A 12273-nucleotide genomic window follows, 5' to 3' on the forward strand; every position below is an offset into this window, starting at 1 on the left:
TTATATCCAAGCTATGAGCTTCAAAAACTTATAAGAATATGAGCAATATAAAATGACAACTTAATATACTTTGTCAAATAATTTATTACAAATTATGAAAGACAAGGGGAATCAGAACGATCATATACCCATCCTAAATAAATATTAAATTTCTCTTAGAGATTCTTATAGCAAAAGATTTTTAGAGTTGATGATGTGTAGGATAAATTTAATGACAGGTAACCCAAACTAATTCATTGAGTGATAGACTTGCTATAAACTCCACTCTTATAAAATTGATATCACATGTGCCTTAAGTTGTGCTTTTGTTTAAGAGTTAGTTTTAGAAAACTCCCCCTCAACTATGGAGAGCATGACAACCCTAACCCCCCCTCCCCCCGGGGAAAACTATTTAAGTTGAGTAAATCTCTGCCAAGTTTTGAGTTTTAGAAAACTCCCCCTCAACTATGAAGAGCATGACAACCCTACCCCCCCTCCCCCCGGGGAAAACTATTTAAGTTGAGTAAATCTCTGCCAAGTTTTGTATATAATCTATCTCAACTTAAAAAATTTTGATTTAACCTCAGTGAACTTTTCTCACTTAAACCTAACCTCTCAAAACTAACATCATAAAATCTTATCTATTATGTGACAAGTACTTGACTTGGAAAGACCAAAATATCAATCAATCATAAAAGAATTACCTTGTCTTTTGCCAGATAAAAGAGGTGATATAGAGGAAAAAAATTGTAAATTGGTTGTGATCCTTTTATTGTCGGTTGATGGTTTCTATTTAACTAAAATTGCTTTCTTCAAGAGGGTATTTTTTCCAAATCATATATCGAAGTAACTATGTTAAGGGGGTTTGTTGATAGAAGTGTAAAAGATTAGGGGAGTTTTTATGAGATACGCTATAGTTGAGAGATATTTTCTAAAATTGCACCAAAATTGAAAGGGTTATTTATAACACCTCACATAATGAGGGGGTTTTGTCAAATTGAATCAGTTGAGTGGGTTTTTTTAAGACAATCCCCATAGTTGAGAGGGTTTTTTAAAAATTAACAATTCTTTTAATATGGCTTATTTATAATTTGTCCCTCAAAATTTTAATAATTTAATATTAGTCCTTAAAATTATGAGCAATTTTAAAAATTTGTGGGAATAACATAGAATCATTAGATATTTAAAATCAAGGAACTAATATCTAAATAAACTTTACATATTTGCTCTTATAGGCAATCTATTAAATATTGACCAATATATTGCTATATCGGCCAATATATCGGGTTAAAGAATTTATCTTGCTAATATTTTATATTATTTTCTTTTGTTTGTTGACTTTTTTGATAAATCAACCGTTATAAAAAATATGGCCGATATATCCCTTTGAAGATATCGAGAAAATCATGACATTTTTTAATTTGGGCTGGGGTTTGGATCGTGTTTGGGAAATAAAATTAGAACCTGTAAAACCCACAAAGGCCACAATTCTCCTCACAAATATCTCCACTCTAGGCTCCCCCAAATCTTAAACATATATCTTGATGCAAATTCTTATGTTTAAACTTCATAAATAAGTTAGATTATATATTACAATGTCATGTTATGTATGAATATTTACTCATATGACACCCAGTCTTACATACATATCCCTAATTTTTGCTACCCGATATCATGGAATTTAGTTTTTCAATATTTATTTGATGCCAAACACTTTGTAGTAATCCTTCAAAAGTCTCTTCTAAAGTTTTCTAAGCGAAGTATATAATTTCAAGAAATAATTCAAAATCTTGAGACTCATTCAAAATATGATGCTTTAATTTTTCCACATCTCCTCTACTATATAAATATAAGCTAAGCATCTGGCCTCATATTGTGTGATAAATATTATTTGTCAATAAGAACATATACTATCGTTTATAGATAACAAATGTTTCAAATCTTTTCTAGGCTTAACTGAACTTAAATACCTTGTAGTTTACCAAATTTATATTTATATACCTCCACTTGTATCTTGCTACACTTTTTTTTAAAAATTTTAGATAATGTATCTTGATGCGCTTAAATGTCCTAATGTTTTCTAAAATTTAATGATTGTACCTTCTGTCTTGTTACCTAAATATAAGAATGCTCTATGTAATTTTCCTATATGAGTTTCGTGGTATAATTTTAGGAGAATTCTATGTTTTCTATTATTTCCATAACTACTTTATTGACATGCAATTATCTATTAATATATTATTATACATTACTAATAATTAATATGATGTAGAGTTTTATAATAACGTTGGAAGTTCTAAAGACCAAATTATGCAAACTTAAAATTATGCAAACTTAAAGTGACATATAATATAATTAATTAACAATGATAATTAATTAAGTTTAGTTAGTATTAGAATGTAATATCAAAAGAGAATAGGGGTAATATAGTCCTTAGAAAGTTTTTCCACAACTCCCTCTTTTATAGGGAGTATGATATGATATGATATGATATGATATGAGATATGATATGATATGATATGATATAGTTCGAGGGCGTGTTCGAAACTAAAATGAGAAATCTAGTGCAAACTAAAATGAGAAATCTAGTGCATATAATGGGACCATTAAAAAAAAAGAAAACCATATCAAAAAGAATGTGAGAAAACTGAGAACTTCATGATTGTTTTATGTTCATATCGAGTTTCATGAACTTAAAATATTTTTTTTTGTGAGTAAATATTGATTTACAAGGAATCAACGATATACTTCAAGCCTGAGCGGCCCAGTCCGGCCCAGTTCTTAAAGGATCTAAACTGAAGCCCCGGCTCAATTTCGCTTTTGTGCCCATTTCTCCCTCTATAGCTAAGCCCTACGGCCGTAAGGACGCGGGCTATGCTCGGCGATCCTTACTCCGATCCGCCGCACGGCCTCCGGCCAGAACCCGTCGCCTTTGCCGCCCCACCGCCGCACGTAGGCGACGCTGTCGCCGACCATCCTCCTCTCTCCTCATCCCTTCTCCTCAACCGCCACTTCGCCTCGAAAACAGCCAAATCGCAAAGGCAAGACCACGATGCCAGCCGCGCACGCACCCACACGCAACAACAAAAGGGTAAAGATGAGACGACATCCGCCGTCCGATGAGCCGCCGCTCTCCTGCTTCGATGACCCCCTCTCCTCTTCCGCCTCCGGCGAACCCTTCGCCGACGGCATAGATGACGAGTTCGAGCTTGCACGTGACCCTCTTCCGCCGACGTACGATCCCTCTCTCGACGTGGGGCCCAATGGCCGGCCTTTGTTCACTTTCTCTGATTCCTTCGCTTCTCTTACTCACAAGAACGCTGGCACTTACATTGATTTCAGGTAAACTATACAAATCCAAACAGTAAAGAAACAGGTGCGATGTTGTGACATTTTGGGATTTCCCCCCCTTTTTTGATGATTTTGTTGGGATTTGTTGGTTAGTTTGGAGGAGTGGAAGAGTATGTTGCCAGAGGGGCTGCCACCGGGAATGATGAAGGAGTTCGAGGAGACGAGGCGGTGTGCTGTTATGATTAGGCAGAGCTTTCTTGATCTCAGGGATAATTTTCGTAGGATTGTGGACCCTACTCTTCGAGCTGGGGGTAAAAGTGAGTCTTTTGATTTTATTATAATGTGTACTTGGTGTTTGAATTTGCTAGCTGAGTGTTGATGTTTGTGAATTGCAATCTCACGTTCATCCTACAGTAATTTGGATAAAGCATGGTGTGGATACTCAACTTATAGATTTAATACTACAATAATATTGTCCTGTGGAAATTGGCAATCAAAGCATTTGATGATAGATAACCCATGAAACCAGTGCTAATTTGTACTTATAAGCCATTACTTATGTGGCTTGATATATTTGTGCAGGTCTAAATGTTAAGAAGCAAATAGTTTTGGACGGTCCTGTCAGCTGTGGGAAAAGCATTGCTCTTGCTATGCTCGTTCACTGGGCTCGTAGTGAAGGCTGGCTGGTCTTTTATGTTCCAAAAGGTAGAGATTGGACCCATGGAGGATTCTTTTATAGAAATCCAGTGACTGATCTTTGGGATACTCCTGTACAGGCTGCGAAGACCCTTCAGGTTGAAAATTTGAATATTTGTGATGAAAGAATGACCAGTCTTGTTCAGTTGTATTGTTTTTCCTATGGAGTTATTAAAGCAGATCTTTTGTTTAATATGTCTTCCTCTTTTGCTTGAGATAAGTAATTGAACATTCCATGAATGCAAGAGCCCTGATAATAAGACTCATGAATTGAGTATCGATCACATCACCATACATTTCTTCCAATGCGTGAGAAAATCTACTGTCACCCCATGTTAAGTTTAAATTAGGATGCTAGAGGTGGACCATTCTTAGGTTTTCTCGTTAGACTTGCAACTACATAAACTTTGAGGAAAGGGAATTTTTAAATCACCTGCAAGGTTCCATTTTTCTAAGTTTCCATATGAGGGCATTTTGACATCTCTCAATTTATGGTTTTGTTGCACGGACTTCGAATGGATGCTGGTAGAAATGCTTTTAATTATTAGATTGATGAAGGCAGAGTTGTCTTTAGGAGGATCATAACCATATCAGGTAACAATGAGATACTTTTCAGATAGGATTTCTGAACTCTAAAGTCGTATTAAATCATAATTTTATTTTTACTGTAAAAATTTTTGTAATGTCGATAAAAGTGGACGTATCTGTTGCATTCTTTTCTTTTCTTTTCATATTCAGCATATAAGCTGGCTTTTCCTTTCTCTTATCTGGGCATCTTTTTCCACATAGCATAGTGATATGAATCTTGAATGTCCTGTTTGGTGGTCTGTATTTCTAGAGAAAGCCCTGATTCTAAGCTGTTGTTTCCAATATTGGTGTTGAAATTTAGGATTTTCTGGAATTCAACAAGTCTCGCTTACAACAATTACCTTGTCAAATTTCTGAGCCTATTCCCTTGGGAGAAGGTGCCGGTGTTGGAATGATGAAAGGGGTTGATTCCATGGCAATGCCTGAAGGATCCATGTTATTTGAGCTTGTTCAAACTGGCATTACCTACTCTCATGCTTCAGTTGGGGTCTTGGTTCGTTTGAGGAAGGAATTATCATTGGTGAAAGATATTCCTGTGCTGTTTGCAATTGATCAGGCATGTTAAAAGTTTTCAATGATCCAGACTCCAGTTTCTTATACAGCTAGGTCTCATCTAATATAACACTGCATCCACAAACTAATTTTTTTTTTCCATTTTCCTTCTTTTTTCTTCTTTTTCCAGTATAATAACTGGTTTACATTCAGCGACTATGGGGAACCTGTAACTGTACGATCTTGCCGACCAATTCATGCTAAGGAACTCGCCACGGTTAGTGACAGTTTGTATGTTTCTGTAAATATTGCATAGTTTTCAGCATCACAAGAATTTTATTCCATGGGCTATCTGTTCTAATTTCTGAGCTATTGAAACAGTCTAGGATTTCACTAATTTTAATTGATTCGCTCTTGTAAGAGAATTTTTTATTTCTCACTGCATGGGTGCTATCAGGCTATCAGCTGATACTAAAATGTATTAATCTCTTAGTTGAAGACATGGTTATGAAGTAATCTAGTTATTCTAATCAATTGCTTGAAGGGTGTTATTTACAAATATTTATCAGCATAATATATTGTGTAGTTAGGATCTGTTTCATGAACAGATTGTCAGCAATAATTCCGATTTGGTTCAAGGTTTTCCGATTTCATTTGGAAGGCATATAGATAATAAATTTATAATATTAGCTATTGATTTTTTAAACTTTTTTAGTTGCTTTCTGTTCTGATAGTTAAATACTTCGAAATGATACTTGGAGAGCAAGATATGAATGGATGTACACATGGTGCACTTAAATTTGAAAGTATTGTTTTGTTATTTATACTGTTTAAATAGTTGATATGGTTTATGTGAAAACTAAGAAAGGTCCACAAACTAATCTACAAAGGATTTTTATTGACTCCTTGATATGTTGGTCCTTGATCAATCCTGCATCTAACTGCAATAGACTTTTCCTTATCTTCCTTCTTTCTTGTGTTATGGGTTAAATGCAGATTAGGCAAGGCAGTAAGGAACACCTTTGCAAGTTTCACTATGACAGTGAAAAAGTTTCTAATTAAGGAGTACAATGCAAGGTGTGCTATATGGGATTGCATTTATTTGTGGCTTAAACTAAAGGAAAAAGATCCCAACTAAATCACATTTTCAAGGTCTTGATGTAGTATGCCTGAGGTGATTTCTTGTGGGAACTTGGCTTCACAGTGCTATGTAGTGTTACTTGAATACAGGAGTAATATAAATTGGAAGTATCTAAATTTTTGGCATACAGGGATGCACACGCACACACGCACATCTGTGTGCGTGCATGCGTGCAGAGATTCATATGTGGCAAGCCAGATTGCTCACTATACACATTTTAAAATCCATTTGAATAAAAAATTGCAAGATTTGAAATTTTTATCCTACAACAATAAAAGATAATTGGTTTGCAAAACCGTTGCGAACCATTCATTATGAGATTATGATATACATAAATCAGAAAGTTCTAGCCTATGAAATTCTCTCTCTGTATGAGTTGATAATTTGTAGATGAGAACGAACAATTCGAATTATCATATACAAATGTACATACTGTTTTCTTCTTAAGCAGCTGTAAAATCTTATGTTATGCTGCATGTATTATACCCATGTCTCTGAGAAGGAAACTTCCCTCCTATAGCAGCAAAAAGTCCATTTTTACTATTCAGTTCATTTATCTGTGATATTGTAACCATGCTACAATCTGTTCTTTTTTAGAAACAAACACTTATTTGTGTCTGCATATATGACAGTTGCAATTTGTTTCTTCTTCCCAACAGGTCAATGCTTTCAGATCTATGATGCATGATGACATGATGGTTGGAGCCTTCTCCCATTCAACAGCCGTGGGCAAGCTACGTCAAGAACTTCCAGATGTTCCCAAAGATGCTCGTGTCATGTTTCCTCGTTATACTTTGGATGAGGCTGCCACAGTTTGCCACTACTATCTGAGGTATCTTCATCCATTTACAATCTGGGGAAGTATCTAGTATTTCCCTTTTCTCATTTGTGATTTCTTATGTTTGAATTCATGTGTTTATGCATATGCGTCTATGCAGCTGCTTATATGTGTGGTTAAGGGATTATGGAAAAAGAAAATGGAAAACATAAAAGATACGAAAGTAGGGTATGTTTATTCACCAACCTACTATATGTGCACACAAGGTACTATGTTGATCTAGCAGGTTTTGTTGTCATCCTTGATAGTTTAAGTGTTGGGCGTGGTGAGTGGAAACTCCATGGGTTGAAGAGAGTATGATAAGAAGACTGAGAATGGTGGGAACCAGTACTTTATTAGTTAAGTAGCCAATAAGATGTTCGATAGAAATAAATATTAGCATATTATTTTAGTGTTATTTAAAGCTCCAATACCTGTAGTTGCCTCTTTCCTCCTATCACATGTTGTGCCAAGATTTTTTTTGTGGTATCTATTGCCTTTCAAAGGCGTTAACTATGATGCATTAATTGCTACTGGATCGGCATCTTCAGAGCAGCTGCAAACTCATACTATTCGTGAAAGCTCAAACGTCAGATATCATTGTCAGATAGGTACTTTAAGCTTGTTTAGAAAAGGGAAAAAGAAGAAGAAGAAAAACAGTCCCTTTTTTAATTGCTTAAGAATTTTTTAAAGAAATAAAAGTGCTTATTTTTCTAGTTACCCTTTTAGGATCTACTTTAGGCGCCATGTGCCAAATAGGAGAGAATCCAAATAATGGAGGAGCTGTGTTATGGAGAGGCATTTGGATTAGTTTTATCTATTCTCTTCTTGCCTTTTTGATCTGGTTGTCTAACCAGGAAACTGACATACTTACATATTCTCTTGTGGTTATCCATTTTTTATACTCGACAGGAAATCTATTCAAGTTTATCTTAAAAACCAATTTCAGATACTTTTCAATGAGCATTTGCCTGTATAACAGCTCCAAATATTTGTAGTGTGAGTAGTAGATAAGTCCTTTATAGAGAACTCCTGGAAAGCACTGAGGACTTATTATTTCTGTAGCAGTATCAAGCCCATAGACAGAGAAGAACTTACGCTTTACTTTTGCAACTTGACTATACTTAATTTTGTACTTTTCATCTCTTATAAGTAGCTAATATTGGTGACATTATCAGAGATGGGATAAATTGTGTTTTGCTTCTGGATTAATGTTATTTATAGTTTACGGCGAACATGACAGACATGGGCTCTTTCTTTGATTAAAAGGCTTTTCTTGTTACTCGTTTGAGCTAAGGTGACTAGGGTTTATCTTGTTTGATGCTACTTCCATTACATTCTTCAAATTGAAATGTTTGGTATGAATGCTCATGTATCTGTGCGTGCGTGCGTGCGTGTTTGTGTGTGTGCGCGCACGTTTTTGCTCTGACCCTACTATTATGTTCAATGTCACTCTTGTTAACCAGAGTAGTAATTGATGTAAACTAGTGAGGCATGCTTAAAGGTAGACTGCAGTGGAAGCAGATCTCACTCAGGCAATTAGCATAATCATCATTGAACAGGTTTAACTCATAGCTTGAAATATCGAGTCTGTCGTATGGAGATCCATCCTTCAATTTTCTGGGTATGATCCTTGGTTTTTGCCTTGTTGGCTCTCAGGATATTTTCAAGGTTTGAGAGTGAAGATTAGCTATAAGGTTAACTCATTATCTCTTCAATGTTATGGTTTTTTTTTTCTCTCTTCCAACTATCAAGCTACTTATTTATGCATGATACGACTGTTTCATTCTGCCTAGCTCTTCACAACCAGAACTCATTTAGTCATCAATCCTGACCTCATCATATCTTTTCCCCCCTTGGCACAAGTTTCCAGTACATTAGATCAAGTACATTATCGAAATTTGGTTAGTAGTCTACGACACACATTAAAACTATAATGGAAGAAAGTAGAATGAATTCGCAACTTGACTAAAACCTGCTTTGCAGTTTTGATATTTGGATATTTAATTTTGGCTGTAACCTCAAGGCCGTGAGCAGTCTAAAGCATTGGAGCTCAATTTGTCTTAGGAGATGGAGTAGTTTTTTTATAGTTACGAATCACTCTATTAAATATCCTGTGTAACTGTCTTGTTTTCTTCTTTACCTTAATTGAAACAGTAACTTTCCGGTGATGTATTTTGTTGCACTGGAAAGAAAACTATTGTAGCTGACATATATTTACTTTACTGTGTTTATTGCTGCTTTTCTCTGCAACTTGACATTTTATTTTTCCACAGGCAAAAACTCATACGACAGGAGAGTTTTACAGAAGATAAATGGAAAAAGATCTATTATTTGTCCAACGGAAATGGTTCAGAGATGAGATGGTTGTCTCCTTTCATATAGTCAGTGATGGAGAAACATCTGGAAGGTGCCCTGAATTTTCACCTGATGTTCTTTTAAATCTTCATGCTTTTATAATGTCATATGAATCGGGAGTAATGTGAATAATTTAGTGTCTTAGTTTGGTTTTGGGAACTTAGGATTGTTTGCACTCTATATGCAGGCTTCCATACCAGTTTCAGAGAATCAATATCCCTTTAAATGTCTCCAACAGTCGGTCGTTGGCTGCTGCTCTCTTGTTCTTTAATTATCTGTAAAGCAGTTTCTTCTCTGATCTTCTGGAGATGGACAAGCTTTTTGCTAATCTAAATAGGTCAATTGCTTGATCCTGTTTGTATTACGTGTGTCCTTTTGTTGGTTCTGATTTTTTTCCTTGATGGAAAAGGACGATCGGCCTAGAGCTGGTATATTTATAAACAATAGTTGTTAAGTTCATCTATTGTTTTCTGAATGATGAACGTTTTTTCCCCCTCTATTTGAGGGAACTTTCAGGTGGTAGTGTCAAACTGGGGATTATGGATAGAGATATTTGGAAAATAAATTTTGAGATGAGGTGAGCTTTTTGTAGGATTTCCTCATGGGAGCTTGCGGTTTTTTATGTACTTCTACTTTCCATTGCATGCCAAGCGAGGCATGATGTTGTCCGACTCACTGAAAATTAGAACTTGAAGATAATACAATAATTATGCGGAATTGCAAGTACTGTGACCATGATATCTTATTTGCCTGGATCTTATTACACAATTTTGAGGGCTCTTTGTTCCCAATGTCTCTGTAATTTTACTGCAAGCACGATAGCTTTTCATTCTAAATCTCATTCAGCTCATGGTGACTGTATGGCTGTATCTATAACGATAACACCACTAGCCATCAGAATACATCCATCAAAAGACTTTGCAGTGGAATCATAGTTTGCTGCTAGTTGAAAATTCTTGCTTCAATTGATCCCTTAGAACTCTGCGCAGCAATTTGTTGGAAGCTGTTCGAGGAAATTCAGGCACAATTTTCACTAAGCTCACCTATAACCATAAAAATAAGGAAATCAAATTAATAACTCCTTCAGTACAAGATCAGCATCATTTACATATGCGTGTGTTTTCTTTTTTTCTTTTTTCTTTCTTTCCTTGCATGATACCTTGAACAAAGGGTTGAGATCTTTCTGAATAGCATTCTGAAATTTTGCCTTCAAAAGATCTGGTTTACAATTTGACGGTCCGGGTTTTAAGACCACCAGCACTGCCAACTGTTCTGGTCCTCCAATTTTGAACCTAACGCCTATTGCAGCAGTCTCCAATACTCTCTCATCAGCTCTATTGCATACTCGTTCAATCTCCACTGAACTTGTCCCTATGTTACAGGTTTTTCGACATGCATAAAAATGGATGGAGAGTTGACCTTGATGCCTCCTAGATTCATGGTATCATCCGCTCTACCCTGTACGATGTAGTAGCCACCTACTGTTCGTCGGATTATATCTCCGTGTCGTCTGAGTTTCTGCAAGGAGAAATGTCAATAAACTTGGTTATTGAAATTTCTCTCAAACGCGTGTATTCTGCTGCATTTCCAAGTTATAATGGAAATCATGGTTTAGAATTACGATTGCAGATTTTTGTTTTTTTTTAAATATCATTGAACTTAGGTTTGCTGGCTAGTCAAAGATGGAAATATATAGTTAGAAACGACTGTAGAGCTCATAAAACACAGTACACTCTTTTTTGATTTAGAATTATCTGATGCCAGCATAACTATGTTTTCATTAATGACAGCAGGAAATACTTGGTCAACCTATCTTGGACATATATCCAAAATGTCCAGGTGTTTGATGTTCCAGGTAAATAAAACTAATCAAGCGCTTGTTTTTGCATGATAAAGAACTAAATTCCTATTTTTCTAGGAAAGAATTCAACTGCCTGAGAGAAATTATAGAGTTAGAAATGACGATCCGATACTTAACAGTATCAAGATACATGGAGTGTACTAGCGTATCAAGACAACTTGAATCCTTGTGCCTATTAGTTAGAAGGAAACTAACATTCAATTCCCTAACAAAAATAAATAAAGACAATAAGCCAGCATATCTATGCTTATTAAAAATGAAATCACTTTGTAATTACTAAATAAATAGGGCATGAACTCAAATAGAGAAAGGGAATTTCATAAGTACCATTCCTCTATAAACTGGCATTCCATCGAAGTAGACCTTTTTGTGATCAGCATTGAGCAATCTATCACTTGCACCCATGAATAAAGGAAACAAACCCACTTCTCCAATACAAGGTTGATTATCCAACTGCCATGCATTTGTGAAAACTAAAGTAAAACCAGTTAAAGTCCAAAAGAAGGGTTTGAACCAGAAACAAAATTTTCGAAACTCACATAAGGAATTCCTTCATCATCGAAAATTACGAAGCCTGTCGACATTGTCGGTGTGCTGAATGCTCCAAAAGCTTGTGGTTGTAAAGCACTTCCTTGTAAGTATGAAGCAGCAAGCTCAGTCCCTCCACAGATTTCAATAATAGGTCTATAAAATGCTCTTGAAGAAAGCCATAGGTCATCATCAACATTAGAAGCTTCTCCACTAGAAGCAAATGTTCTGCAAGAAGTTTAAACTTTTAACTACCGAAGTTTCGGAGGGAAACAATTTGTGAGCAGATAATTCATGTTCCAATATACCTAATCTTTGTCCAATCAAGCCCTTCCATACAATTGCTACTCTTCCAGGTTTTCACTAGACTTGGCACTGTACCTAACACGGTCACAGCTGCATCCTGAGAAGAAGCAGGAAGCATTCTTGCTCATTACCACGAAAGGTAAATGACATATGCCTAATGAAATTAATGGTAAATTAAACAAAATCCCCCTGAACCTTAAGGGATTTTATACACCC

At 35.8% G+C, this 12273-nt stretch overlaps 2 protein-coding genes across 4 annotated transcripts in view; one reads left to right on the top strand and one right to left on the bottom strand.

Annotated features, from left to right (window-relative positions):
• Positions 3441-10097, top strand: LOC109840329. Of its 2 annotated transcripts, XR_002246887.1 has the most exons (8): positions 3441-3587; positions 3853-4064; positions 4856-5110; positions 5237-5323; positions 6847-7019; positions 9281-9414; positions 9550-9699; positions 9879-10097. XR_002246887.1 is itself a non-coding variant. In XM_020408921.1 (7 exons), the coding sequence occupies exons 1-6, from the start codon at positions 3443-3445 to the stop codon at positions 9387-9389; spliced, it is 981 nt and encodes a 326-aa protein (XP_020264510.1). In that variant the 5' UTR covers positions 3441-3442; the 3' UTR covers positions 9390-9414; positions 9550-9956. The 2 variants fall into 2 exon arrangements, 1 of the variants encoding a protein (XP_020264510.1); XM_020408921.1 differs by having other exon boundaries at positions 9550-9956.
• The window catches only part of LOC109840328 (probable acyl-activating enzyme 18, peroxisomal), a 15290-nt gene continuing 13086 nt past the window's right edge, over positions 10070-12273 (bottom strand). The window contains exons 9-14 of one of the 2 annotated variants that reach the window (XM_020408919.1): positions 12060-12154; positions 11763-11979; positions 11551-11676; positions 10782-10880; positions 10522-10731; positions 10070-10405 (exon numbers count right to left, since the gene is read on the bottom strand). In XM_020408919.1, coding sequence (XP_020264508.1) covers positions 10292-10405; positions 10522-10731; positions 10782-10880; positions 11551-11676; positions 11763-11979; positions 12060-12154 — 861 coding nt within the window. In that variant the 3' untranslated portion in view covers positions 10070-10291. Of the gene's footprint in view, positions 10406-10521; positions 10732-10781; positions 10881-11550; positions 11697-11762; positions 11980-12059; positions 12155-12273 lie in introns of those variants that run through there. The other variant, XM_020408920.1, reaches the window with a different exon arrangement.

The sequence above is a fragment of the Asparagus officinalis genome, chromosome 5 (genome assembly GCF_001876935.1).
Source record: "Asparagus officinalis chromosome 5, Aspof.V1, whole genome shotgun sequence".
Taxonomy (NCBI): domain Eukaryota; kingdom Viridiplantae; phylum Streptophyta; class Magnoliopsida; order Asparagales; family Asparagaceae; genus Asparagus; species Asparagus officinalis.